This window comes from Mustela putorius, unplaced genomic scaffold, assembly GCF_011764305.1.
Source record: "Mustela putorius furo isolate JIRA1106 unplaced genomic scaffold, ASM1176430v1.1 tig00000196_pilon_pilon_pilon, whole genome shotgun sequence".
Classification (NCBI taxonomy): Eukaryota; Metazoa; Chordata; class Mammalia; order Carnivora; family Mustelidae; genus Mustela; species Mustela putorius.
Window position 1 is genome coordinate 7,181,653 of NW_025421310.1, and position 26,432 is coordinate 7,208,084.

The following is a 26,432-nucleotide window of genomic DNA, read 5'->3' on the forward strand; positions in this document are numbered from 1 at the left end:
ATAAATGGAGTCAGGCAGTGGGGACTCTTGTATTTGGGTTTGTTTCTGTCTATTTGTGAGTTGATGTGTATTCCCATGTATTACTGTGCATCATTCATTAGAATGGACGGGTCCCTGGAAGGCTGGTTGTCGCAATCAGTGACGCATCTGCCTTCAGCTCAGGTCATAATCCCAGGGTGCTGAGATCCAGTCCTGAATGGGTCTCCTTGCTCATCAGGGAGTCTGCTTCTCCCTCTGCCTGCTCTGCCTGCACACCCCTCACTGTGTGCTCTCTCTCTGACAAATAAACAAATGAAGTATTCATATACATATATAAAATATATATACATATATATACACACACACACTTAATTTAAATTAACATATAATGTATTATTTGTCCAGGTGTACAGGTCTGTAAATCATCAGGCTTACACATTTCACAGCACTCACCATGGCACATACCCTCCCCAGTGCCCATCACCTAGCCACCCTTGCCCTACCCTCCCACCTCCCCACAACCCTCTGTTTTGTGAGATTATGAGTCTCCTATGCTTTGTCTCCCTCTTCATTCCATCTTGGTTCAGTTTTTCCTTCCCAAACCCCATGACCCCCCACCCTGCCTCTCATGTTCCTTGTATCAGAGAGATCATATGATAATTGTCCCTCTCTGGTTGACTGACTTAGCTCAGCATAATACCCTCTACTTCCATCCACATCATTGCAAATGGCAAGATTTCATTGCTTTGATGGCTACATAGTATGCCATTATATACATATTCCATATCTTGTTTATCCATTCATCTGATGATGGAATCTAGGTTCTTCCCATAGTTTGGTTACTGTGGACATTGCTGCTAAAGCATTCAGGTGCATGTACCCCTTCGGATCACCACACTTGTATCTTTAGGGTAAATACCCACTAGTGCAATTGTTCAGTAGTAGGGTAGCTCTATTTTCAACTTTTTGAGGAACCTCCATACTGTTTTCCAGAGTGGCTGCACCAGCTTGCATTCCAGCAACAATGTGGGAAGATTCCCCCTTCCCTGCATCCTTGCCAGCATTAGTCATTTCCTGACTTGTTAATTTTAGTCATTCTGACTGCTGTGAGGTGATATCTCATTGTGGTTTTGATTTGTATTTTCCTGATTCCAAGTGATGTGTAGCACTTTCTCATGTAAACAAATAAAACCTTAAGAAGGAGAAGGAAAAGGAGAAGAAGAATGCATTGCTCCAATTCCATTGTATGAATACCAAGTGATTGCATCATTGTACTATTAATGGGGGGAAAGGGTTCTCAGTGCAGACTGTCATAAATGGTACTGGTATGTAAAATATGTAATTTGTTTTTTACTAGAACGTGCATGCATATCTCCTGGCTGTTTATATGGGACCGGATTGTTGGTAAATAGGTTAGATATGTTCGGCTTTAATAGATGCTACCATGTTCTTTCTCTAACACTTGTGCCCATTTTCACATCTACCAGCAGCGCATGGGGATTCTGGTTTGTCCACATTTTGGTAGGTTATGTGATTTTGATGTTGGGTTCCTGGTTCACACATGATGATACTAAGTCTGCATTTTATTTGCTTTGTTGCTGGTGTTGTCTTTCTCTGTTATTATAGAGTTGGACATGAACCATGGGATAATCTCTTCTACAAGGTGTCTAATGAGTTCCTGTGGTCATTTTTTTTTTGTTACACTTTTTTCTTCAATCTTTGTAGGGCTGTATATTGTGAGAATGAGTCTTTTGTCCCCCTGTCTCAGTCTACCTCTATTTCTATCTTTTGAGCTTGTGATGCAGAAAAGTTTTGAATTTTATTGTAATCTCATTCTTCATTTCACCCTTCATCTTAGAAATTGTTTCTTCTACCCTACCACAGAGACTGAATCCTTTGTGTTTCTCTATAAACACATCATTTTGTGTAAAATTTAAGTCAGAAATGGATTATAAATTACTGTCCTCTGTGGTTTCCTTAGTGTCTGACGTTCTCTATTTTTTCCCCCAACATGTCTAACAGATTGAAATGTATTCTGGAGAAGTTAAACTATGTTTTCGTCCCATTTCCTTACACAAATCATTTTTTTCTAAAGATTTTATCCTTTGAGAGAGAGAATGAACACAAGTTCAGGGGAGGGCCAGAGACAGAGAGACAAGTAGACTCCCCACTGAGCAGGGAGCCCCAGGCAAGGCTCTATTCCAGGAACCTCCTGCATCAGGATCCAGTTTTTAGGCAGAAGTTTAATTGACTGAGCCACCCAGGCTTCCCTACACAAGTCATGTCTTGATATAGATTCACACAGGCAATATCTTAGATGCTGACTTCTTCGTTGACTTACTCTCTATGTATTCTTCCTCTAGTGGTGTTAGCAGCCTCTCAGGACCAGACACCCAATTTCAGTTTGGTGTCATAGATCATGCATGTGCTCAGATGAATGATTATTCCTGTTTTCCCACAGCAGACATGCCTCCAGGAGTTGGGCACTTGCCATGGGCACTTGCCATAAGCTTTGTGTTGCAGACTGTCCCTGCAACCATGGCAACCTGATAGATGTTGTACCACTGTTGGTCTTTACTTCACTGGAGGTAGGATAAGTTCTACTGCTTTTACTGCCAAACAGGGGAACATTGGACATCGGCTGTAATGGAGTCCAACTGACACTGACAGCTTTGGGGTGAAAGATTTCTGCCATGACGTTGGATGCACACTTCTTTGTTAGGTTGACAGAGTGGCCAGGGATGTGTCCCTGGTGGCACAGTGTGCATCTTGGGGGTCTTCCAGACCCTCACAAGTGGTCCTATGGCTGATGGTCAGAAGCATCCTAAAGTCAAATCTTCCAGGTACATTGACTTTGTGATCTACACTGCATGTGAATGTATATCTCTGCCAGGTGATCAGCAAAAGATCATGAAGGAAAATATATTGGTTGCTGTTGTGGAAATCTGCCCCAAATCATACATTCATATATGTGCCTTCTACAGACTTGTCACTATTCCTTGAAGTCATGTGGTGATGTTGTGATCTGCACAAGCATTTCCTTGATTGATATTTTAGTTGTACTTGTCATTCCACTCATGTTTGTGTATAAAAAAGCTTGGGAATATAATGAACGCATCTGGCTCTTGGGTAGAGGACAAATAAGTTCATTGTACAGGAAAACAGATGTCTCCTTCTATGGCCAAGGATCAGGAAGCTATGCTAGATGTTCCTTGAAGACACTGGCATGTCCTATGCTCAGAGTGTCCAACACAAACCCACAGCATGTGCAGCGTCTCCCTGTATCAGTTGGGGGTGGGTTGTTGAGAAGTGGAATTAGTGTGATGAAGAAGTTTATGGTGTTTGTTATGACATGAGGCATAAGACACTTGGACTTTCACCTGGGAACCTCTTTTCTTCTGCCTGTAATGGGAGATTGTTACAGACCAACAGATTAGAGTGTGGAATGTGTGTCATCTTGGAATTTTTATATTTCTTAGGATTATCCATGAACTTTATTCAAAATAAAATAGACATTTATAGATCTGTTTCTTGTTTTTGTTTTGTTTTTTTTTAAAGAATTTATTTATTTATTTGACAGACAGAAATCACAAGTAGGCAGAGAGGCAGGCAGAGAGAGAGGAGGAAGCAGGCTCCCTGCTGAGCAGAGAGCCCAATGCAGGGCTCAATCCCAGGACCCTGAGATCATGACCTGAGCTGAAGGCAGAGGCTTTAACCCACTGAGCCACCCAGGCACCCTCTCAAATAAAATATATAAAAATAAGAAAAAAGTGTGGCTCTTTCTGAGCACAAGTCCCAACCATATGCCACTTCAATGAACTTACTAAGTTGCACCACAAATCATCACAGTTCTTCCTGATCACTGTGCTGAAGGATCCTACAATTTTGTTATCCAAAAACCCAAGCTGGTTGCCATTCCTTTGAAAAGTTAATGCATAGGGCATGAGTTTCGATTGGAATGGAATATCAGCATTATTCAGAAGGTGAGCCACTTGAAAAGAAGAAGGACTTATGTTCAAAATCAATTCCAAGGATTTTGCCAGGTCTTCAGAGTTTTAAAAGAATTTGAGGACAGTGAATCAGTATGAGGGGACCAGGGCAGTCTGATACAGTTCTTGATGGCCTGGGCACTCACAGTGCCTCCTAAGGACCTCACAGAGGTGCCTGGATGTTATGTATGTGTCCCCATGCGTGGTTGTGCCAGAGGGTGGGATTACCAGTCCTTCTTGGAAACAATTTGTATTGTACACACGTACAAAGAAGGGTTTCATCCATCCTTCATGGAAAGGTGCATGCAGAAATTTAGACTATTAAGTTGGCCCAAGAGGCCAAGGCAGGGTTTCAATTTAAGTTAGAAACCTGTCTTCTAGGGGCACCTGGGTGGCTCAGTGGGTTAAGCCTCTGCCTTTGGTTCGGGTCATGATCTCCGGGTCCTGGGATTGAGCCCCACATCAGGCTTGCTGCTCAGCAGGGAGCCTGCTTCTCTCTCTCTGTCTGCCTCTCTGCCTACTTGTGATATCTCTCTCTGTCAAATAAATAAATATAATCTTTTTTTAAATTTTTTAAAGGTTTTATTTATTTATTTGACAGAGATCACAAGTAGTTAGAAAGGCAGGCAGAGAGAGAGAGGGAGAGAGAAGCAGGCTTCCTGCTGAGCTGAGAGCCCGATGTGGCACTTGATCCCAGGACCCTGAGATCATGACCCGAGCCGAAGGCAGCAGCTTAACCCACTGAGCCACCCAGGCACCCATAAATAAAATCTTAAAAAAAGAAAAAAGCCTGTCTTCTAGGTTTGTCCTGTGAAACAAATGGCATTATTCATTCCGCTGTGATGCTGAGTGTATGTATTTATGTATATATATAATATATATATATATATTTATATATATTTATATATATAAATATATATATAAAATGCTATTTGTATATACACAAATGGCATTTGAGTATATCTATATATATATACTCAGCATCATAGCCGAAGGAAATAATACATATATATATAAAAATTATATATATACACACATATATACATATGTATACATACACATATACATACATACACACACATATATATTATGCATACACATATACACATGTATAATATATATGCATATATATGCATGTGTATGTGTATGTGTATATATGCATATGTATATATGTATACTTATGCATATGTATACTTATGCATATATATAATATATACATACATATATACGTACATAATATATATGTATATGTGTATATATTATATATACATATATATTCATATATATGCATATATGTGTATATACTCATCATCACAGCAGAAGGAAATAATGTCATTTAGAATCAATTAGATTGAAGGCCTTTATTAGGAAGAGAGCTGATCATGTGGGAAACAAAGGCAGAAGAAAACTTACTAATATCCTTATATCTACAGTTCATTGACATGTCCTTGAAATAGGCAGAGTGGCATTCCTCCAAGGACTCAACTGCCTTGATGTTAATATGTTGCTAACAGGAAAAGACAATCTTGACCTGAACCCCCCAAGCCCCCGCAGGATTCTGTAAGTCTATTTTAACATATAACATTTCTTTTGGAATTTCCTTCTTCTCTCACCCCCCCCTTCCTCCCTATTGGCAATCATCCCCGAAGCAGATGGCCCACCGAGAAGGGGCCGATGACTAAGGTTTTTTAGATGGTAATAAATGACCTTTTCCCAAATACCACTAGCCCCTCAATGTCCTAAAAACCTTGCTTCCAAAATCCCTTATAGACTTTGGCTATCTCAAACTCCCTCCAACTTGAAAGTATATAATGGGCCATGCCTCATGACAGAGTGCAGCTCTTTCTGCCCCCAAGTCCTGTCCCAATGCTTTCATAAAATCACCTTTTGCACCAGAGACATCACATCTCAAGAAATCTTTCCTTGCCATCGGCTTCAAACCCTAATGTTCTTTCCTACATGGATACCAGAGATTCACAGTTTATATCACAGAGAGTTGCCCACCTATAACAGACACATGAAAAAGTGTTCATCATCATTAGTCATCAGGGAGATTCAAGTCAGAACCACATTGGGATACCACCTTACACCAGTTAGAATGGCCAAAATTAGCAAGACAGGAAACAACATGTGCTGGAGAGGATGTGGAAAAAGGGGAGCCCTCTTACACTGTTGGTGGGAATGCAAGTTGGCGCAGCAAGGTTGGAAAAGAGTGTGGAGATTCCTTGAGAAATTAAAAATAGAGCTACCCTAGGACCCTGCAATTGCCCTCCTGGGTATTTACCCCAAAGATACAGATGCAGTGAAAAAAAGGGCCAACTGTACCACAATGTTCATAGTAGCTATGGCCACAGTCACCAGATGTGCAGAGCCAAGATGATCTTCAACACATGAATGCATAAAGAAGGTATGGTCCATATGTACAATGGAGTATTATGCCTCCATAAGAAAGAATGAATACCCAATTTTTGTATCAACATGGACAGGACTGGAGATTATGTGGAGTGAACTAAGTCAAGCAGAGAGCACCAATTATGTGGTTTCATTTAATTGTGGAGCATAAGGAAGGACATTAGGAGGAGAACATTAGGAGAAGGAGAGAGAAGTGAGTTAGAGGAAATCGGACAGGGAGATGAAGCATGAGAGACTGTAGTTTATGAGAAACAAACTGAGGGTTATAGAGGGGAGGGGGTGGGGGGTTGGGTGAGCCTGGTGTTGGGTATTAAGGAGGGCATGTATTGCATGGAGCACTGGGTTTGGTGCATAAAGAATGAATCTTGGAATACTGAAAAAAAAATTAATAAAACTTCAAAAAAAAAAAAGAAAAGAGAAAGAAGAGTTGCCTACCTTGAGGGCAAATATTGTTTGATAAATATTTCATCTTTCCTTTCTCCTCTGAATATAATCCCCTCTGGAAATTCTAAATCTACCTCCTCCTTCTTAAGTCAGTGACACAGGAGCTTCAATCACCTGTCTTTGTGCCTCAGGCCAATCCCCAGGCCAATCAGGGGAACCAAGGCTGGTGCTGGGAACAGCAGGTGCTGTCTTTCTCGTTCGCATAATTAAGAACATCATTGTTTTCTCTACTGAAAATGTCTTACATCATTTTAAGTCTTAGACCAGCCGAAGAATTGAGAACAGCGCAGGAAAAACAAACTTTCCTCTCCTCACATTCATTCTGTTGTGTGAACTGAGCTCCATGCTTCAGACCCGGAACAGAACGTGCAGACAGAGCTGGGGATCAAGGGCAGCCAGAGCTTCATTGCTTTGCCAGCCAAGGAGGCTTCAGCAGGTCGGGGCCATAAAACCTGCAGTCTACCAAAACTCTGATGGTGGAGAAGGCAGGGCTCGAACTCTGTTCCCAGCACCAGCCTTGGTTCCCCTGATTGGCCTGGTCACCATCCCAGTTCCTTCCCAGCAGGGTCACCTGTGGAGTTTCAGGAAGGATCTCCTCTGCGGGCCTCCCCCTCAGATTCTGTCAGTTGGTTTGGGTGAAAACAACACTGTTGTGTTAATTAAGGGCTTCAGGAGGTTCTCAGTGAGGCCAGGGGGGAGCCCGAGGGCTTTTGGTGGTTTTCTGAGAGTGTATTTGCTGCTTTGGCCCTGGAGAGGTGACAGGGTCTCTGCTCCATGAGTCTGGGAATGTCGGGTCCATGCAGCCCGCTGTTCCAATGCTGATTCTGACGTTGTGAGTGGCGATGGGAGGGGACCCCTCCCTCCCCACAAAGCAGATGAGGAAAATGCAGGGATGGGTGTCCTCATGGGAGCTCACAGTTTCTGAGCTGCTCCTGACATAAAGGACTGGGAAGTTGGGCCTTTTCTGCATCTCCAAGTCTGCCCGCGAGCGAGCGGTGTGAGGAGAAGGAGCTCTTGCTGGATTTCAGGGCATTTTCTCCTGATGCAGCTGTGATTTCCCCCACAGATCCCTCATGAGGACAAAATCTAGAGGTGGAGGCGAAGGCAAAAATAGCCGGTTCTCAGGTGAGCCTGGTGTCACTGTGGAGACGTGTCCTCTGTTTCTCCGCAGACCGTCGTGTTTAGAAGCTTCAGATGTGGATGCCTCAAATATGGGTGCTTCTCGATTCTGCGTTCACCTATTTATAAGATGTGGTCAGAAGTGATACTCATGGTTAGGTTTTTTGAATGCTTCTCTATGTCCCGGAGCCTACTGTCCTGTGTCCCCAACCTGGCTTTGATAGTGCATCAGCCATTGTCACTTTGACTTAAAGCCCCGCGAGGAGTGTCAGTATTCTGTTGGTGGCAGATTTAAAGGGGAAGGTTTTCAGTCCGAGATTCCTGTGGCAGATGAGGTCTGGTCCTGGGATATCAGGGAGGGAAATAATTTCTCATTCGGGTTCCTCTGTATTCTCGATCAGCTGTATGCAGCTGGGGAGTAAGAAAATGCAGACATAAACTCGATGAGTAGGAGTCCAGAAAAACTTGGAAACTTTTCACTCTAAGAAAGGGGGTGTGAGTGTCTTCATCTTTAGAACGTGAAAGAGATATTCTTTTTTTTTTTATTTTTTTTAAAGATTTTGTTTATTTATTTGACATATAGAGATCACAAGTAGGTAAAGAGACTCGCAGAGAGAGAGGAGGAAGCAGGCTCCCCGCTGTGCAGAGAGCCCGATGTGGGGCTCAATCTCAGGACCCTGGGATCATGACCCCAGCTGAAGACAGAGGCTTTAACCCACTGAGCCACCCAGGTGCCCCTGAAAGAGATATTCTACTTAAAGTCCACTAGAGGAGGGTGCCTGAGGGCTCAGTCAACTAAGATTGGACTGTTGATTGCCGCTCAGGTTGGGATCCCAGGGTCCTGAACTGGTATCCCCATTTCTGTCTCTGTGCCCAGAGGGGTGTGCGCTTAAAGATTTCTGCTTCTCCTGCCTTTCCTCATCTCTTCTAAAATATAAATCAATCTTGGGGATCGAGGGTGGTTAAGTTGGTTAAGAGTCTGCTTTCTGACTTCAGCTCAGGTCATGATCTTGGGGGCCTGAGATCCAGCCCCACATTAGGCTCCCAGGTGGGCAGGGATCCTGCTCCCCAACCCCCTCTGATTTTCTGCCTGTTTGTGGTCTCTCTCTCACTCTCTGAAATAAATACAATATTTTTTTCAAAATTTTACTTATTGTGGCACTTGGGTGGCTCAGTGGATTAAGCCTCTGCCTCCACCTTCGGTCATAATCTCAGGGTCCTGGGATACAGCCCCACATCAGGCTCACAGATGGGCAGGGATCCTGCTTCTTCCTCTCCTTCTCCGGTTCTGCCTGTTTGTGCTATCTCACTTGCTTTCTTTGAAATAAATACAGTCTTTGTAAAAAAAAACTTTATTTGTAAGAAAAAGAGAGCACAAGTAGGGTGTGTTATGGGCAGAGGCACAAGGCTCCCCGCTGAGCAAAGACACTCTCCCACTGCCCCAGTGTAGGAGGTATTCCCAGGACCTTGTGTCTTGGCCTGAGCAGAAGGCTGATGCCCACTGACTGAGCCACCGAGGTGCCCCTATTAATATAATCTTTTTTTTAATAAATACTTTATTTATTTATTTGACAGACGGAGATTGCAAGTAGGCAGAGAAGCAAGCAGAGAGAGTGGAGGAAGAAGGCTCCCTGCTGAGCAGAGAGCCCCTCGCAGGGCTGGATTTCAGGACTCTGGGATCATGACCTGAGCAGAAGGTAGAGGCTTTAACCCACTGAGCCATCCAGGTGCCCCTATAAATATAATCTTTAAAGAAGATGAAAATAAAAATAAATCTTAAAAATTCAAAGAAAAGAAAGGAGTAAACTAGTTATTTCTAGCACAAGGATGCTGTGTTGTCTCAGTGTAGTGTCTCTCTCAGTCACTTGGGGCCCCAGACTAGTGTCCACGATTAGCTGGAAGTCCATCTAGAAGCAGCACTGCCGGAATTCCCCTGTCGTGGAAGTTTCCTGAAGACCTAAAAGATCAGCAGACAGTGGGGCACAGAAGAGCTTGTCTGCAAGGGGCAGTGTGTGGGGGTTGCTTTTCAGGAGAAGGAAGGTGAGGAGTTCCGGGGAACCTGTGGGACTTGCTCCTTTCTGCTCATTGTACCTGGTTGTCAGAAGCCCATTGGTTCCTTAGGGTCTTGCTAGTTTTGAGGTGGGTCCCCTGCTGGGCCTGTCTGGACTCAGCCAAGGGGACACTGGGGCCCTTCCTCCACTCCTTTGCTCAAGCCTCCTTGCCTAAAAGCAGCCTCTACAGATTGTATAGTGATTCAATTGTTTAGGTATATATCTACTGTATTTCCAAAATCAGATTTATATTCTGAAATCCTGTTTTCAGTCCATTGGAAAAACCAGTGATGATGTGTCCTTTGATGTGCATTAGACACTGATAACATTTGTTTCCATTGAGCTGATGTGAACTTCTTTTATTGGCTTGGTGCTGTCTGCCAGATCCTCCCCTAAAATATTCCTATTTTCCCTCCTGTCATTTGTAAGGAACATGGGATACTGAGGAATATTCAGGAATTGTTGCATTTCAGGGTAAACTATTTCTTCTGTATTTCTCTTGTTATAGATTCATTCTTTTTTCTTCCTTCCTTTCTTCTTTTAAATGTTTTCTCAGCTGAGAGAGAATGCTTGAGAGTGATGAAAGGGAAAGAGGGAGAAGCAGATTCCCACTGAGTGGGGAGTTCAACTCAGGGCTCTATCCCAGGAGTTTGAGATCATGACCTGAGCTGAAGGCAGACCCTTAACCAGCTGAACTATCTGGGTGCCCCTTGCTTGTAGTTTCTGAAGAGAACAAAATCAGAAGAGGTGTGGATAAAATTAATTGTCCTTCAACTTCCAGTCTGTTGATAAATACCAGAGAAAGGCAGAGTAGGACAGAGTAGCAGAAGTTTCATCAGATAAACTAACCTTTTATCTTTTGTTTAAACTGCTTTGATATCAGGGTACTGCTAACCTCACAGAATGGTTTTGAGTGTATTTCTCTATTTCAGAATTAGAAGATTTTCTTTATTGCTACAATTTTGATAAGGACTGTCATGAATGGTTTTTGTAAATGTTAGTTTCTTTTTCTTGTCCTGAGCCATGGCTCACCATCTAACACCAGGGGTTCTACCTACTGATCGCTAATTGAACAAAGTCACTACAAATATAATGAGAAGCCACAGCTACACAATTCTCAAGGACTATTGATCAAATTTTACACTGTATGTTTCTCCTGTTGTTTTGTGAGCATAGAGAACACAAGGAGAGTTTTAGGGTTTTGATCTGCACAGAATGCGATGTGTCATATTAAGCTAAAGATAGATTTTGAAGTCCCAGAACTAAGTAGGAAGAAGCATGTGTACATACATACATGTGTGTACCTATATCTTCAGAAGGAAAAGGAACCTTGGTTCAAGCCAGGTCATTTCCAAGTTTGAAAACTGATGATTTCCTAGTAAGTAAAGAGATTCTAGATTCATAATAAAAATAGTTTTCTCTGTATTGTATTGAAGTTCTGCTTTCTACATCTGGTGTATCTTAGTTTGAGACTCTTTTCATGTGAATCGTCTCTTACATAACTGGGTTTTACTCCTACAGGATATTCTGTTTTCCTTATTCCTGTATTCACCTGTTGCTTATCTACCTTGATAGAGATTTTAACACGAGTTTCCATGGAATGACATAGTATTCAAAATTTAATTTAAATGTGAGAGTAGGGGCGCCTGGGTGGCTCAGTGGGTTAAAGCCTCTGCCTTCAGCTCAGGTGATGATCCCAGGGTCCTGGGATCGAGCCCCTCATTGTACTCTCTCCTCTGCAGGGAGCCTGCTTCCTTCTCTTGCTCTCTCTGCCTGCCTCTCTGCCTACTTGTGGTCTCATCTGTCAAATAAATAAATAAAATCTTAAAAAAAATAAATGTGAGTGTAATTCTCCAGGGGGCATTATAAATTCCTTTAGTTAAATTGAGACATCACTTCTTCCTTTGCGATTGGAGCAGTAAGAATTCCTTAGTTGTTATTCTTTTCCCTTCTAGGAAGTGATGTCATCCATGTTGGTCACTTCAGTGTCAGCACTTATTAGGGAAAATCTTGGAAACTTCATAATTTTTTTTTTTAACATTTATTTGAAGGAAACAAAGATGGTACAGGGCTTGGTGCTGACTAGTTGTTCTAACTTTAACAGTACACAGTGTTCTGTAAGGAGTGATGGAGCAGCATTGGTATCCCAGGAATATAACCCAACATAGGTCTCCTCCTGGATAGATGGGTGACCTTGCAAGCATGATGACCTGTGGTTGGCAGGGCACGCCCTCACTTCTACTCAGCCCTGGGGTGAATCTATCCTGTGCTCTGATCCTTGTGCAAGGCACTGAATCATTGAGAAGTCAGTCACCAGTTACCAGCAGTGACAATTTCTGCTTCAAACAGCCTTCCCAACATTTGGAGCTGTCCCTATGTTGTTTCAGAGCTCACGTTGTCCCTACACCCCTCTTGACCTGACTAAAAAGAGGATTTGAATGAGTTGTAGAGACCGGTACCATTCAAATTGGGTAGCATGGTACGCTCATACTGAACATGGGATCAGTTGAAGGATAATACATTTTTCAGTAGCTGTTCTTCTGTGGTCAGCAATACCATGAAAGCCTGTTTTGTACATGCAGAAAGGAAGGTGGATATTTGGATATGTACATATCCAGTGAGTTGGTAGATGCTCAGATCTTCTGAAATAGCCCAGACAACCTCAAGTATAATCTAATTTTTACATGCAGTCTTTCTGGGATTGTCTGCCCCAGCCATGTGCTTATACTTGAATTATCCTGGCCCCAGGATAACTGCCCAGCACCAGAGACCAATCCATGTTTCTTTTTTTTTTAATATTTTATTTATATATTTGACAGACAGAGATCACAAGTAGACAGAGAGGCAGACAGAGAGAGAGGAGGAAGCAGGCTCCCCGCTGAGCAGAGAGCCCGATGCGGGACTCAATCCTAGGACCCTGGGATCATGACCTGAGCTGAAGGCAGAGGCTTTAACCCACTGAGCCACCCAGGCGCCCCGCAATCCATGTATATTGCAGCAAAGGAGACAGTGCAAATCTCATGGGACATAGTGGATTTGATTTGAACTGTTTCTGTTCCCATTCAGGGAAAGCCTTCCTCCCCAAGGCAGCACTCTCTCTACACCATTGACCAGAACTGTCACAGGGGCCAGTCTATGCTGAAACACATTAACTGTAGCAGAGGTGGATGTGGAAGATGTTTTTGAATGTCTCTTCTTTGAATTCTTTCACAGTGTGTGGCACAAAGGCAATGACACTTTGCCCTGAAACTAACTAGCTGTTTCAAGGAAGCCCTTAAATTGAGAGTGTCCTTAAAGTTAGTGCATGCCGATTTTCTGCTTCCTGCATTGGTGTGCTGCCGAAGAGCTGCTTAAGTCTGCAATTGTTTATGATCTTCCAATAAAAATAGTCAAATACAGATTTATCATTAGAGTACTATATTCAGTACTGTATAATCCATAACATATGTTAATGTTTTTCATGCATTTCTTAACTTTAAAAAGTATAATCATAAGTTCCAGATTAGTTTAAAATAAAGAAAGCATACCTTCATTTATATTACAGAAAGCTCAGGTGAGAGAAATGGGAGGGGCAGAAGGTGAGGGAGAGAGAATCTCAAAGTAACTCCCTAGTGAGCTTGAGGCCTAACACAGGGCTCCATCTCAGGACCCTGAGATTGAGATCATGATCTGATCTGAAATGAAAAGTTGGAAGTTTAACCCACTAAGCACCCAGGAGCCCCAGTTTGTTTGTTTGTTTGTTTGTTTAAATCATTTACTTTAGATCACACTAGTGAGTAGAGTGAAGACACAGAGAGAGAGAATCCTGAAGCAGACTTGCTGATGACGTGATCGAACCCAGGACCCTGACATCATGAACTGAGCTGTAATGAATAGTGGCTACTTAACCAACTGAGCCACCCCAGAACCCTTGTTCCCATTCACCTAAATTTGGATTGCTTTCATTCAGGAACGTGAACTAAGGTGTATCTGGGGTGATCTCAGCTCAGTGCTTGGTCAGTGCTGATGGCTTAGTTTTCTCCCCAGAAGCCTGTGAGAGAAGCTCTGAGGTTGTCTAGGGTCTCTGTTCAGGCTTCTAATAGCGCAGGAATGGAGGCTAGCATCAGCCATGGGAAATGACTAAGAACATGCATAGCTACCCAGACAGAGAACAGAGAATGTTCTAGTTCAAAGCATTGGCTGGACACCCAAGTCAGTCACAGATGCTGACAGGTCTCCTTAGCCAGGTAGGGTCATCTACACAGGAGAATAGGCAATCAGTGGACATTGTGTGGGAGTCCCACCCACACTGACAGCTTTTGGGTAAAAGATTTCTACCATGACATTGGATGAATGCTACTTTGTTAGGTTCACAGAGTATCCAGGAATGTGTCTTTGGTGCTACAGTGTGCATCTTGGGTATCTTCCAGACCTTTGCAATTGGCCCTATGGCCAATGGTTGGCAGATCTTAAAGTCAAACCTTCCAGGTACATTGACTTTGGGATCTACCGTGCATGTGACTGTACAGCAGTGCCAGGTGAGCAGCAAGAGATCATAATGGAAAATGTATCTGTACTGTAGTGGATATCTGAGACAAATCATACATGTGCCTTATACAGTATTGTCACTCTTCCTTGAAGTCATGTGGTGACCTCATGATCTGTGTGAGCGTTTCCTTGATTGATGTTTTAGTTATAATGGTCATTACACTCATATTTGCATATAAGAAGGCTTGGTAGTATAGTGATAGCATCTTGATTTTGGGTCAAGGACAGATGAGTTTATTGTACAGGAAAACAGATGGTCTGTTTTCATGGCCAAGGATCGGGCATATATGCTAGATGTTCCCTGATGATACTGGGGTTTCCTATGCTCAGAGTCTCCAACACAAACCCATCCCATGTGCAGTGCGTCCCTGTATGAGTTGGGGGTGGGCGGCTGGCCAGTGGAATTAGTGTGATAAAGAGGTTTATGATGTTTGCTGTATCATGAGCTATAAGACACTTAGACTTTGACCTGGGCACCTCTTGTCTTCTGCCAGTATTGAAACACTGTTATAGACCAACAGGTTATAGTATAGGATGTGTGTCATCTTGGAATTTTTACATTTATTGAGTCTATTGGTGGACTTCATTCAAAACAAAATAGACATTCATAGGTCTGTTTCTTGCTTGTTCATTTAAGTTGTTGTTTTGATTGTACACATAAGTGAATGCATACAGTATTTGTATGTCACTTAGTTCACATCACATAACACCTTCTGGGTCAAACTACATACCACAAATGACAAGATACAAAGAGAAAAGCCAAAAGAGACACAAATACAATGTATAGCCTGAATGTTATCAGTGTGGAATGGAGAAGGATGAAGGGCAACCTGAGGAAGTGGGAATGGGAAGTACAGGCTTCCATGGGGCGAAAAGAATACAGGGAAGTCCTCCAGTGGTTTTCCCATAGCATTTTATGGTGCCAGATATTAGCTACTATTGGTGAGTATAGTAGCACCTATAGAGTTTTTGAGTCTACATGTTGTACACCTAATGTAATGGGACATTGTAGAGTATATATTAATAGAAATAAAATCAAAGTGGATACCAAGAAGCATATACATATGTAGATTAGTATCTTATGAAGTTGCAGGTAAAGAAAACTAACCCTACTCTTCGAAAGAAGCTAATCTTAAGTACTCATAGTAGGACAAAGTCATAGGAAAGTAAACCGATCTGTATCACAGTGGAGGTAAACTTCCATAATGTAGAAGGGAAGGGACAGGGAAAGAGAAGCATGTGCCCAGCAGAGCAAAGAAGGGAATTGGAAGACCAAGAAGATCCTGTGGTTCTCACAGGCAGCCCAAGAGGAGCAGCCCAGGCTGTCCATTGAAGAACAGTCATTTCTGTGAGAGCTCCTTAATTCCATTTCCTTTAACTTGGTCTATCTTATTTCAACACTGAGGGCTGTTAGGAAGGTTTTTCTTTGGAAGTGGATTCTTTGGGGAAGACCACAAAGTGCAGCCATATTGTATAACTGGCAAAGTCAGTTTTCATTTTAGGCAAAGTCTGTTTTCAGAACTAAGCCTATGTTCTAAGAGGTGATCCTGTAGCCTGAATCCATGTAGGGTTGGCTTGAATGAAGAGTGAAGGGAAGAGAAGGACTCCATACTCACCTGGATGCTCTGCCCCCTTTTTAGAAACCTTTGAAACTATCGTGATTCAGTCTGAATCTTTGGTTCATGGTTAGGAAATCAATCTTAATATCTTGTCCAATTTTAGGAATTCCCTGCTTTGTTTTATTTTTGTTTGTTTGTTTCTTTCATAAATTTCCTTATTTGGGGGCACTGGGTAGCTCAGTGGGTTAAAGACTCTGCCTTTAGCTCAGGTCACCATCCTGAGATCGAGCCCGGCATCGGGCTCTGTGCTCATTGGGGAGCCTGCTTCTCCCTTTCTCTCTGCCTGTCTCTCTGCCTACTTGTGATCTCTGTCAAGTAAATAAATTAAATCTTAAAAAAAAAATTTCCCTAATTATTATTATGTAATGGTTTATGGAGTTAAAGCATTGCCAGTTTTGTTTTATTGATTGAAAGGGGCATTACTTTCTGTGTTCCATTAAAGTTAACCTTTTACTTTATTTACTTAAGACTTTTCTTTATTTCATTCCTCTACTAAATTTCATCCTAGTCTCTTGCTTTTTTAGTTCCTTGGTGGAAATTAAGTTATTTATTCCAAGATTTTTCTTAGTTCCGTATTGTATAATATGAACAACTTGGGAAATGGGAAGTATAGTAGGGAAATACTGGCAGAAATAAACAATACAAACAATGACCAAAAGCAGTAAAAAAATTAAAATGATGACTTTAAGGCATTTCTGTAATCATGTCAGGTGTGAACAAGGAGTTTTACTGTCTCTTTTTCAGTTTAGATTCCTTTACTCTATTTTTCGTTGCATAATTGTTCTAACTAGAATGTTTAGTACTCTACTCAAAGGCAGTGGTGGGGTCACTTCATTACCTGCTGATGATAGAGGAGAATGTTGCAGACGGTTCCTACTGAATAGGTTTCATCTTTTCATACATCTGTGGCATTCATTAGGTTGGGGTTTCCTTCTCTCTCTACTTTGAGTGCTTTTAACATGACACGTTGTCCAGTATGCCCATATTTGTATTCTGTCTCCCTTAACATGATCATGTCATTTTTGCCCTTCGTTCTGTTAATGTGGAGTCTCGAATTTATGGTTTTATGTATGTCGGAGAGCCCTTAATTCCAGGTCCATTTCCCACTGGATCATCTTGTAAAAAGGGAAAATGTGTGTTTGATTCAGTTTACTCTCTTTTATTGGGCACTTTGAGTAAATTTGCTCACAGGTAGAGTTTTTCAAACTTCGTTATTCGTAGTGTCTTTGGCTGGCTTGCATGGGCTGAGAATGCTGGTGCCACAGAGAGAGTGTTCTGCTAGTTTCTCTGATATTCATGCCTTGGAAATATTTGAGGATATTTGCAGTCCTTTCTCCTTCAGTGTCTGTTTGAATATCCAGTGAATTCATCTGGGACACAATTTTTGTTTCTTGGATTATTTTCATCTATTCCTCTTTCATTTGGTTTCCCAGTTGTAGATCCATTGAAATGTTTTCTATTTTCCTGAGTGATCCAGTCTAAATTTGTTATACCTTTTCTGAATATTCGTACTTGTCTTTTAGTATGAATTTGTGGGCACTGATTATCCACTGTTGCCTCTTATAATTACTTTTATTCCTACAGTCAGTTATAGTGTGTCTGCTTTCACTTCTTCACTTATCATTGTAGTCAGTCTTTTTTTCTGTTATTCTTCATTGAGTTAATCAGCTGCCAGTGTTGATCTTTTCTGCCAAACAACTCTTCCTGTGCTTGATATATTCCTATTTTTACTCCATTTGATTCAGTTCAGTTATCTGTTTTCATATCCTCCGTTCTTCTGCTAATTTTGAGTTCATATTATCCTTTTTCTAATTATTAGAAATACATGAAAGTGATTTCTGCTACACCATGACCATATCACAGAATTATCTATTAGGATATATGGTCAATACGTTGTGTGCCATGTTATGTATCTATGGAAAAATGAGGTCCTGATGACTCCTTGTCAGCCATCTTTGAAACAGACATTGTCTGTTTGAAACAGATATTGTCTGTTTCACTTGATGTTTCTGCATTAGTAGTCTTCAGTATATTCTTCTGATTGTAGTAAATGCAATGGTTTTACTTTTATTTGGTATCTTTCAGCTGTATCTTCACATGACACCCAGAGTTTCCTGTTAAAGCAGAGCATAGAAGGTTTTATCCAGAATGGATCAATGCCCAGATACAAACATAGTACTGTTGAGATTTTATACTTACACAGAGACTGGACAGTGATGGGGAGAGTGAAGGGCGTCAAAGAAATCCTGGGTGATACACCCAAACCAAGGCAATTGCCCTTAATGAGAATGTCACTGCCCCAACTGGTAAAGTATATAAACCGCTGTGGAAAACCTCCTTTTTTAAGTCAACTGTTTCTGCAGAGTAGTGTGTTTCTGTCAGCAAAAGGTCCAGTCAGATATTCAAACATAGCTATTCGTGGACAGACCATTTGGCATATCTGGAAGGTAACCTAGTCTATGCTGAAGATAATGATTTGAGCCATTTGAAAAATAGGACTGGCCTGACCTTAAATCAGAGATTTAGAAATGAAGAATGAAGTGCTCAGTGGGATCCATATGAGAGGCACTTCACTGAGGAGTCAACCCTCCAGAATGACCATAGGCTTTTCACTGGAGACAGAATTATTCAATGCACTGCATCTAAGAAAACATTGAACCAGGGCTCCAGTGTTCATTGAAGTGTCAAGGCTTGGTTTACAGGGAACCATTATGAATGTGATAAATGTGGGGAAGGCTTTCATCCAAGCTGTAACCTCAGTGTCCATAATGGTCACCACTTGGGAGACAGTCCTCATAAATATAATAAATGTGGGAAAGCTCATAACCAGTCCTCTAGTGTTGATGATCATCAGAGAATTCACGAGGGAAAAAATGCATTCAGTTCTAATAAACTGGGGACCATGTTTAGTCAGTCATCAAGCCTAAACATCAATGAGATAATCCCTTGGGGAAAGGAAACTTACATTTTTAAGGAATGTGGTAAATGCTTTGACTGCCACTCAACACAATCACAACATCAGCAAATTCATACTGGAGAAAAATATACAAATGTGAAGAGGGTGGTCAAACCTTTAATGACTGTTTATCAAAAAATGAACATTCGCAGATCTATTCTGGAGAGAAACCCTATAAATGTCAAGAATGTGGCAAGACTTTTAACAATCACTCAGGTCTTAATAGACATCACAGAATTCATAATAGAGAGAAACCTTACCAATGTCATGAATGTGGCAAGAGCTTTAACAAGCACCCAGCCCTTATTCAACATCGCATAATTCATAGTGGAGAGAAACCTTACCAATGTCAAGAATGTGGAAAAGCCTTTTGTGACAGGTCAACCCTTACTCAACATCACAGAACTCATACTGGAGAGAAACCTTACTGATGTCAAGAATGTGGCAAGGCCTTTACCTGGAAGTCAAGTTGTTCTCGGCACCACAAAATTCATAGTGGAGAGAAACCTTACCAATGTGAAGAATGTGGCAAGGCCTTTTGTGACAGGTCAGCCCTTACTCAACATCACAGAACTCATACTGGAGAGAAACCTTACCAATGTCAGGAATGTGGCAAAGCCTTTAACCACAGCTCAGTCTTTGCTAAACATTACAGAATTCATACTGGAGAGAAACCTTACCAATGTCAAGAATGTAGCAAGGCCTTTATACACAGCTCAAACCGTACTCAACATCACAGAATTCATACTGGAAAGAAACTTTACCAACGTCAAGAATGTTGTTAGGCGGGGCACCTCGGTGGCTCAGTTGGTTAAGCCTCTGCCTTTGGCTCTGGTCATGATCTCAGGGTTCTGGGATCGAGCCCCACATCAGGCTCTCTGCTCAGCAGGGAGCCTGCTTCCTCCTCTCTCTCTGCCTGCCTCTCCTCCTACTTGTGATCTCTCTCTCTCTCTCTGTCTGTCAAATAAATAAATAAAATCCTTAAAAAAAAAATGTGAGGTCTTTACAGGCACTCGGTCCTCACTAAACATCATAATATCCATATGGGATAGATGGTTTACCAGTGTACAGGATGTTTCAGTGGGGCACCTGGGTAGCTCAGGTGGTTTTGCAGCTTAGGTCATGATCACAGGGTCTCAAGATTGAGCTCTGCTTCGAGCTCCCTGCTAACTCTTCCCTACAATGCCATACAATTGAACATACACATGCCTCTCCCCCTGCCTGACCCTCCTCTCTACTTGTGCTCTCTATCTCTCTGTCAAATACATAAATAAAATCTTTAAGAAGGAAAGAAAAAAAGAGTGTGAGAAAAATTGGTTAAAGAGTGTTCACTGATTCATGCCTATGAGAGAATTCATATTAGACAGTAACCTCAAAAATACAACCAGTGTGGCATGCCTTTGTCCAGCACGCATGCCTTCTAAACTGATAATTCATATTGGAAAGACAACAGATGAAAAATGTGGCCAAATGACTCGCAGGCACACAATGCTTCCTGCACATCACGGAATTATACTCCAGAGAAAGTTATGGATGTAATGAATGTGAGAGAGTGCCTAAGGACTGCTCCCTCCTTACTCCGTATGAGAGATTTTAAATAGGAGAGTAAGTGTACAAATGCTAAGAATGTGTCTGACCTCTCAGTGGGACTCCCAACTTTCTTCACATCATTGTTTTCATACAGGAGTGAAAGTGTGAAATGTAAAGAATGTGGCCAAGCCTGTAACTGGAATTCTGTGCTTACTCAGTATCTCAAAATGCATAGTAGATTCAAACCCTTGGAACATCGTGAATGTGGAAAGATTTTCATTTTAGTATACATTGGAGCACACACCAGAGAGTGCAGTAAGGAAAGTCAATTGAAAGATAGCAATGTTTAGAAAACTATTGAATTGAACATCAGATGCCATGAATGTTACAGAAATCAAGCCAATGGAATACATTATTCACCCTACTCAGACATTACTCTGCATGAAAATAGTGATTATAAGGAGAAATCAAACTTGAACACTTAGAAAATGTATATGGTAGTCTGTTGAACAGATTTAGGGGATGGACTTTTTCATATATATAAGGATTTCAGTCTTTTTAAATGTTTACATTAACCTTATTTGAGATTTGTGACTAACAGTATTAATGTGTTTCCTCTGAAATCACTCCAGAAAATTCCTCTGTTCCTCGTGGGTGTGTAAGAACACAGGGCTGATTGTTACTATGTCAAAGATATTAGATGTCCTGCTCCATTAAGTGGGACTCATTTGTACCTAATTTTCCATGGAAGAGGACTGTATGATTTACAACATATGAAGTACAGCTCAGTGGAGATGGTGCTTACGGTTATAACACTGATGTAAGATTCCATGGGATAGGTGTTTGGAGCACACACTTCTGCATGTATTGAAACTAAGGAACTTCTTCAATAGTAGATGTAGGAGGTTTTCCTTATTGTTCTTTAAGGAAAAAGAGGTAGCCATGCAGTGAACTCTGAATGTATCTTCCTAAGTGCAGTTGTTAGAGAGTATGACTTGATGTGGTTAAATGAGAAAATGCTGACAGGTATTGTTGGACTGCAGGAGGGTAGCTAACTCTTCCCTACAATGCCATACAATTGAACATTCACATTTCTGAGCAATGTACCTCAATCCTGAAATTTTTGGAAATAGGTACTCCCACATCCTTATGGCAACACTTGAACACTTTTGCACATGTGTGTTCTGTATTTCAAATGGAGACAATAGAGTGGATTTGATACGCATTACTCAGTGTATGTATGATATTAATGTATTTTCATTAATAAAGCTGGTGTTTTTTCTTTAAAATATTTTATTTGTTTTGTTGACAGAAAGTGATCACAAGTAGGCAGAGAGCTAGGCAGAGTGAGAGAGGAGGCATCAGGCTCCCGGTGGAACAGAGAGCTCAATGGGGGGCTGGATCTCAAGACCCTGGGATCATCAGCCAAAGGCAGAAGCTTTAGCCCACTAAGCCACTGAGGTCCCCCAATAAAACACTGTTTTTTAACATACGGATATGGGTATGTCATGAATGATGTGTTATTCTACGTGTAGTGTTCATTTATTTCATTGTGGGTTGTTGGAGCTGATGGAATCCATCACCTGTTTGGTACTGGAGTAAAACAATATACCTAGGACACCATTTTCCCAGTGCTCTGAAGGTTTAAGGGGTATGTGATTATATTTCCCCAGTCTATGATATGATTTTCTCCTCTTTGTGAATAGGATGATATTACTGTATGTGTATTACCAAGCTTTGTGACATAGAGGTATTGTTGGAGTTTTAGCTCATGTACTCCATGATACTGCTATTTGACATTGGTTTTGTCTAGCCAGTAGTGTTGTCGGGGCCTTGTACTGACAGGAGCTCTTCCATTAGTGCATTCCCCAGTCAGCACGCTGTAGGGTGACAAGTTAATGGAACGTCTTATACGATATCTGTACTTTGTCCTAGTGAGCCGCCATCACTCCTTTTTTCCAATGCCTTCCTTCCCATGTCCCATAGAGAAGACTCCCCCTCCACCAGAGCTTCCCTAAATCTGTTTTAGTCAGAATGGCATATTCTGGACATAGACTTGGGACTCTATAGTATTGTCCCATGGCCCCAAATGAAAGTGTTTGCCCCACGTCCTGCATTGAGGGTGGTTTTCATGTGTCCGTGAGGTACACATGCACATATGGCCATTCTATGTGTGTCATAGATACCCCATAAGAAAGAGAAATATTTCCCAACTAGAGTGATGTAGTAGCCTAGGGAAGAGACAAAAAAATATTTAAGATGAGGACTTAGCATGTAGGGTAGGACAACTGTGCTGAGCTTCCCAAGTGACTTCCTAGATGTAGAAAAATAACTTGTACTTGTTTTATGACCTACTTATCTCCAGATCTCCAGTTGTATTCACCCTCATTTTTTTTTTCTTTGCTACATAGGAACCACAGCCATTCTCTTTTTTGCCTGTGTTGTGGAGAGAGTGTCTTCAGAAGATGCTTAATTGAGATTAGACATATGGAAAGCCGATGGGTATTAAAACATAAAGCACGGGGTTGTGTGAATTGAATCTAATTTTAATATGAGGAAGTTACCATTCTTCAAGAGAAAGACAAGACCTATTAAAACTAAATGTGAGGAACTCTTTCCCGTGTGGGGAGGGACCTGGAGGTGGCTCCCTTTAGTTACTGCAAAGGCACAGGCAGTTCTTGCTGATGTCATCTGATGAACACATGTCATGGGGAGAAGATTCTGATGGCTAATGTGGGTTTTTAAGGAGTAGGGTAGGTCTGCTTTTTCCTGATGATATGATTGACCTGCTGTGTCTTCCTGAGGAATAATGTTGTTGGGTATCAGTGATGACTGTACTATCCCTGCCTAGATCCCTGACAAGGTATGGAGGAGGGTGTTTGATGATGCAGTCATGTTGGCAGCTTTAAGATGTCAAGTGGTAGGGACGCCTGGGTGGCTCAGTTGGTTAAGAAGCTCAGGTCATGATCCCAGCGTTCTGGGATTGTGTCCCACATCGGGCTCCTTGCTCAGCGGGGAGCCTGCATCTCCCTCTGCCTCTGCCTGCCTCTCTGTCTGACTGTGCTCGCTTGCCCTCTCTCCCTCTATCCCTAACAAATAAATAAAAAATTCTTTAAAAAAAAATAAGTCACATGGTAGAATAGATGTTTGAGATGAAGAAGCCTTCTGGACAGTGGAATAGGCTGGATCAGCTGGGCATGTGCTGTGGTAGCCCTCTCATTTCCCAGGTAGGTAACCCCAGTCAAGGTCAGATCCAGTGTGGTTGGGAGTTCCTTCAGGGAAACTGCTTCACCGCTGTGCCAGATCTTGCTCCCTTTCTTCAGTGCCATCATGAATGTAGTAGTAGAATCCGAATGTAGTTCGGATGTCTGGGTGGCTCAGTAATTAAGTGTCTGCTTTAGGCTCAGGTCATGAGCCCTGCATTGGGCTCCCTGCCCAGTGGTGAGTTGATTTCTCTCTCTCCTCTGCCCATCACCACCCAGCACCACAAGTGTCTCTCTCTCTCTCATTCTCTCAAGTGAAATATATTTCTTAGATGGGGTGCCTGGGTGGCTCAGTGGGTTAAAGCCTCTGCCTTTGGCTCAGGTCATGGTCCCAGGGTCCTGGGATCAAGCACGCTTTGGGCTCTGCTCAGCAGGGAGCTTGCTTTCCCCTCTCTCTCTTCCTGCCTTTCTGCCTTCTTGTGATCTCTGTCTGTCAAATAAATAAATAAAATCATATATATATATATATATATATATATATATATATATATTTCTTAGAGATTTTGTCTATATATTTGACAAAGAGAGAGATCACTAGTAGGCTGAGTGAGAAGGGAAGGCAAGCTCACTGTTGAGCAGAGAGCCTGACATGGGGCTTGATCCCAGGACCCTGAGATCATGAACCAAAGGCAGAAGCCCAACCCTCTGAGCCTCCCAGGCACCACAGCTGTTGGTATCAGAAAGATTGCCTAGGGGTGCCTGGGTGGCTCCGTGGGTTACAGCCACTGCCTTCGGTCATTGAGAACAGTGCAGGATAAACAAATTTTCCTCTCCTCACATTCATTCTGTTGTGTGAACTGAACCTCCACATCTCAGCCCCAGAATAGAACATTCAGACAGAGCCGGGGATCAAGGGCAGAGGTAGCTTCATTGCTTTGCCAGCCCAGGAGGCTTCAGAAGGTCGGGGCCATGAAACTTGCAGCCCACTGGGAGAAAGGGGCCAAGGGTTTGTTGGGAGATGCTGGATCATGGCCGATTTCCAGAGGAATTGTGTCTGTGCTGCCTGTTCATCATGTTCTCAGGGTGGAATCAGGTTCCTGAAAGAAAGGGCTGAGAAGTGAGTTGAGGAGAAGTGAGTTGAGGAGGTTTGTGGAGTTGAGAAAGGTTACTTGTTGGAAATGGGAGTCTCACTGAAGCATTAATTACTTTTATTCTTTGTTCAACTTGATGCCTTCCAAGTGGTTTTCATTTCAGTCACCAAGACAGCTATTGTAAGAGGACTTCATACTTTACACTGAGAAACCACTCAGTGGTAACAACCAATTTTCCTGAGAATGCTGAGAATTAGAATTCTCATATATCCTCGATGGGAGGGTAAAAAGAGTATACAGTGTGGAAAACAGTGTGGCAGGTCAGAACGGTGTGGCAGAACAGAAACACTTGCCAACTGAAGGGGAATATATGTCTCCCTTCTTACTGAAGGGAAAATGTCTCTTGGCCTGAGCATTATTTTTGAACGCTTATTTTGAATCAAAGGTAGATAAAGGAAAAGTTCTGAAAGTCTTTATTTTGCAAGAGACATTTGCTTTTATATGGGAAAGTTCGGTCTGTCAGGGGTCTTCCTCTGTGTAGCAGAAAGAGGGAGAAGGAGGCAGTCTCCCGAAACTCTGATGGTGGGAAGGCAGGGCTCAAACTCTGCTCCCAGCCCCAGCCTTGGTTCCCCTGCTTGGCCTGGTCACCTCCCCAGTTCCTTCCCAGCAGGGTCACCTGTGGAGTTTCAGGATCTCCTCTGCGGGCCTCCCCCTCAGATTCTGTCAGTTGGTTTGGGTGAAAACCAACACTGTTGTGTTAATTAAGGGCTCCAGGAGATTCTCAGTGTGGCCAGACGGGAGCCCGAGGGCTTTCGGTGGGTTTCTGAGAGTGGATTTGCTGCTTTGGTCCAGGAGAAGTGACAGGGTCTCTGCTCCATGAGTCTGGGAAGGTCGGGTCCATGGAGCCCACAGTTCCGATGCTGATGCTGAAGTTGTCAGTGGTGGTGGGAAGGGACCCCTCCCTCCCCGCAAAGCAGGTGAGGAAAATTCAGGGATTGGTGTCCTTGTGGGAGATCAGTTTCTGAGCTGCTCCAGACACAAAGGACTGGGAAGTTAAACCTTTTCTGCATCTCTGAGTTCTGCCTGCATGTGGGCTAGTGGTGTGAGGAGAAGGAACTCTGTTGCTGGATTTCAGGGCATTTCCTCCTAATGCAGGTATGATTTCCCACAGATTCCTCATGAGGATGAAATCTAGAGGTGGAGGTGAAGGCAGAAATGGCCGGTTCTCAGGTGAGCCTGGTGTCCCCGCGGAGCCGTGTCCTCTGTTTCTCCGCAGACCGTCGCGTTTAGAAGCTGCAGATGTGGATGCCTCAAATCTCGGTGCTTCTTGCTTCTGTGTTCACCTGTTTTTTTAAGACCTGGTCAGAATCACGATTAGGTCTTAGCATAGAGAATGCTTCTCTATGTCCCAGGTCCTTCTGTCCTGTGTCCCCAACCTGGCTTCCATAGGGCATCAGCCGTTGTCACTTTGACTTAAAGTCACTCAAGGGGGCATCTGGATTGCTCAGTGTG

At 42.4% G+C, this 26,432-nt stretch overlaps 1 protein-coding gene across 1 annotated transcript in view; it reads left to right on the top strand.

Annotated features, from left to right (window-relative positions):
• Positions 1-14,312: 14,312 nt before the first annotated feature.
• LOC101670947 (zinc finger protein 208-like) overlaps positions 14,313-26,432 on the top strand; it is a 45,268-nt gene continuing 33,148 nt past the window's right edge. Inside the window, 4 exon segments of the mRNA XM_045077272.1 lie at positions 14,313-14,511; positions 18,843-19,181; positions 19,184-19,860; positions 20,794-20,910. Of these exon segments, the coding sequence (XP_044933207.1) occupies positions 14,313-14,511; positions 18,843-19,181; positions 19,184-19,860; positions 20,794-20,910 (1,332 nt within the window).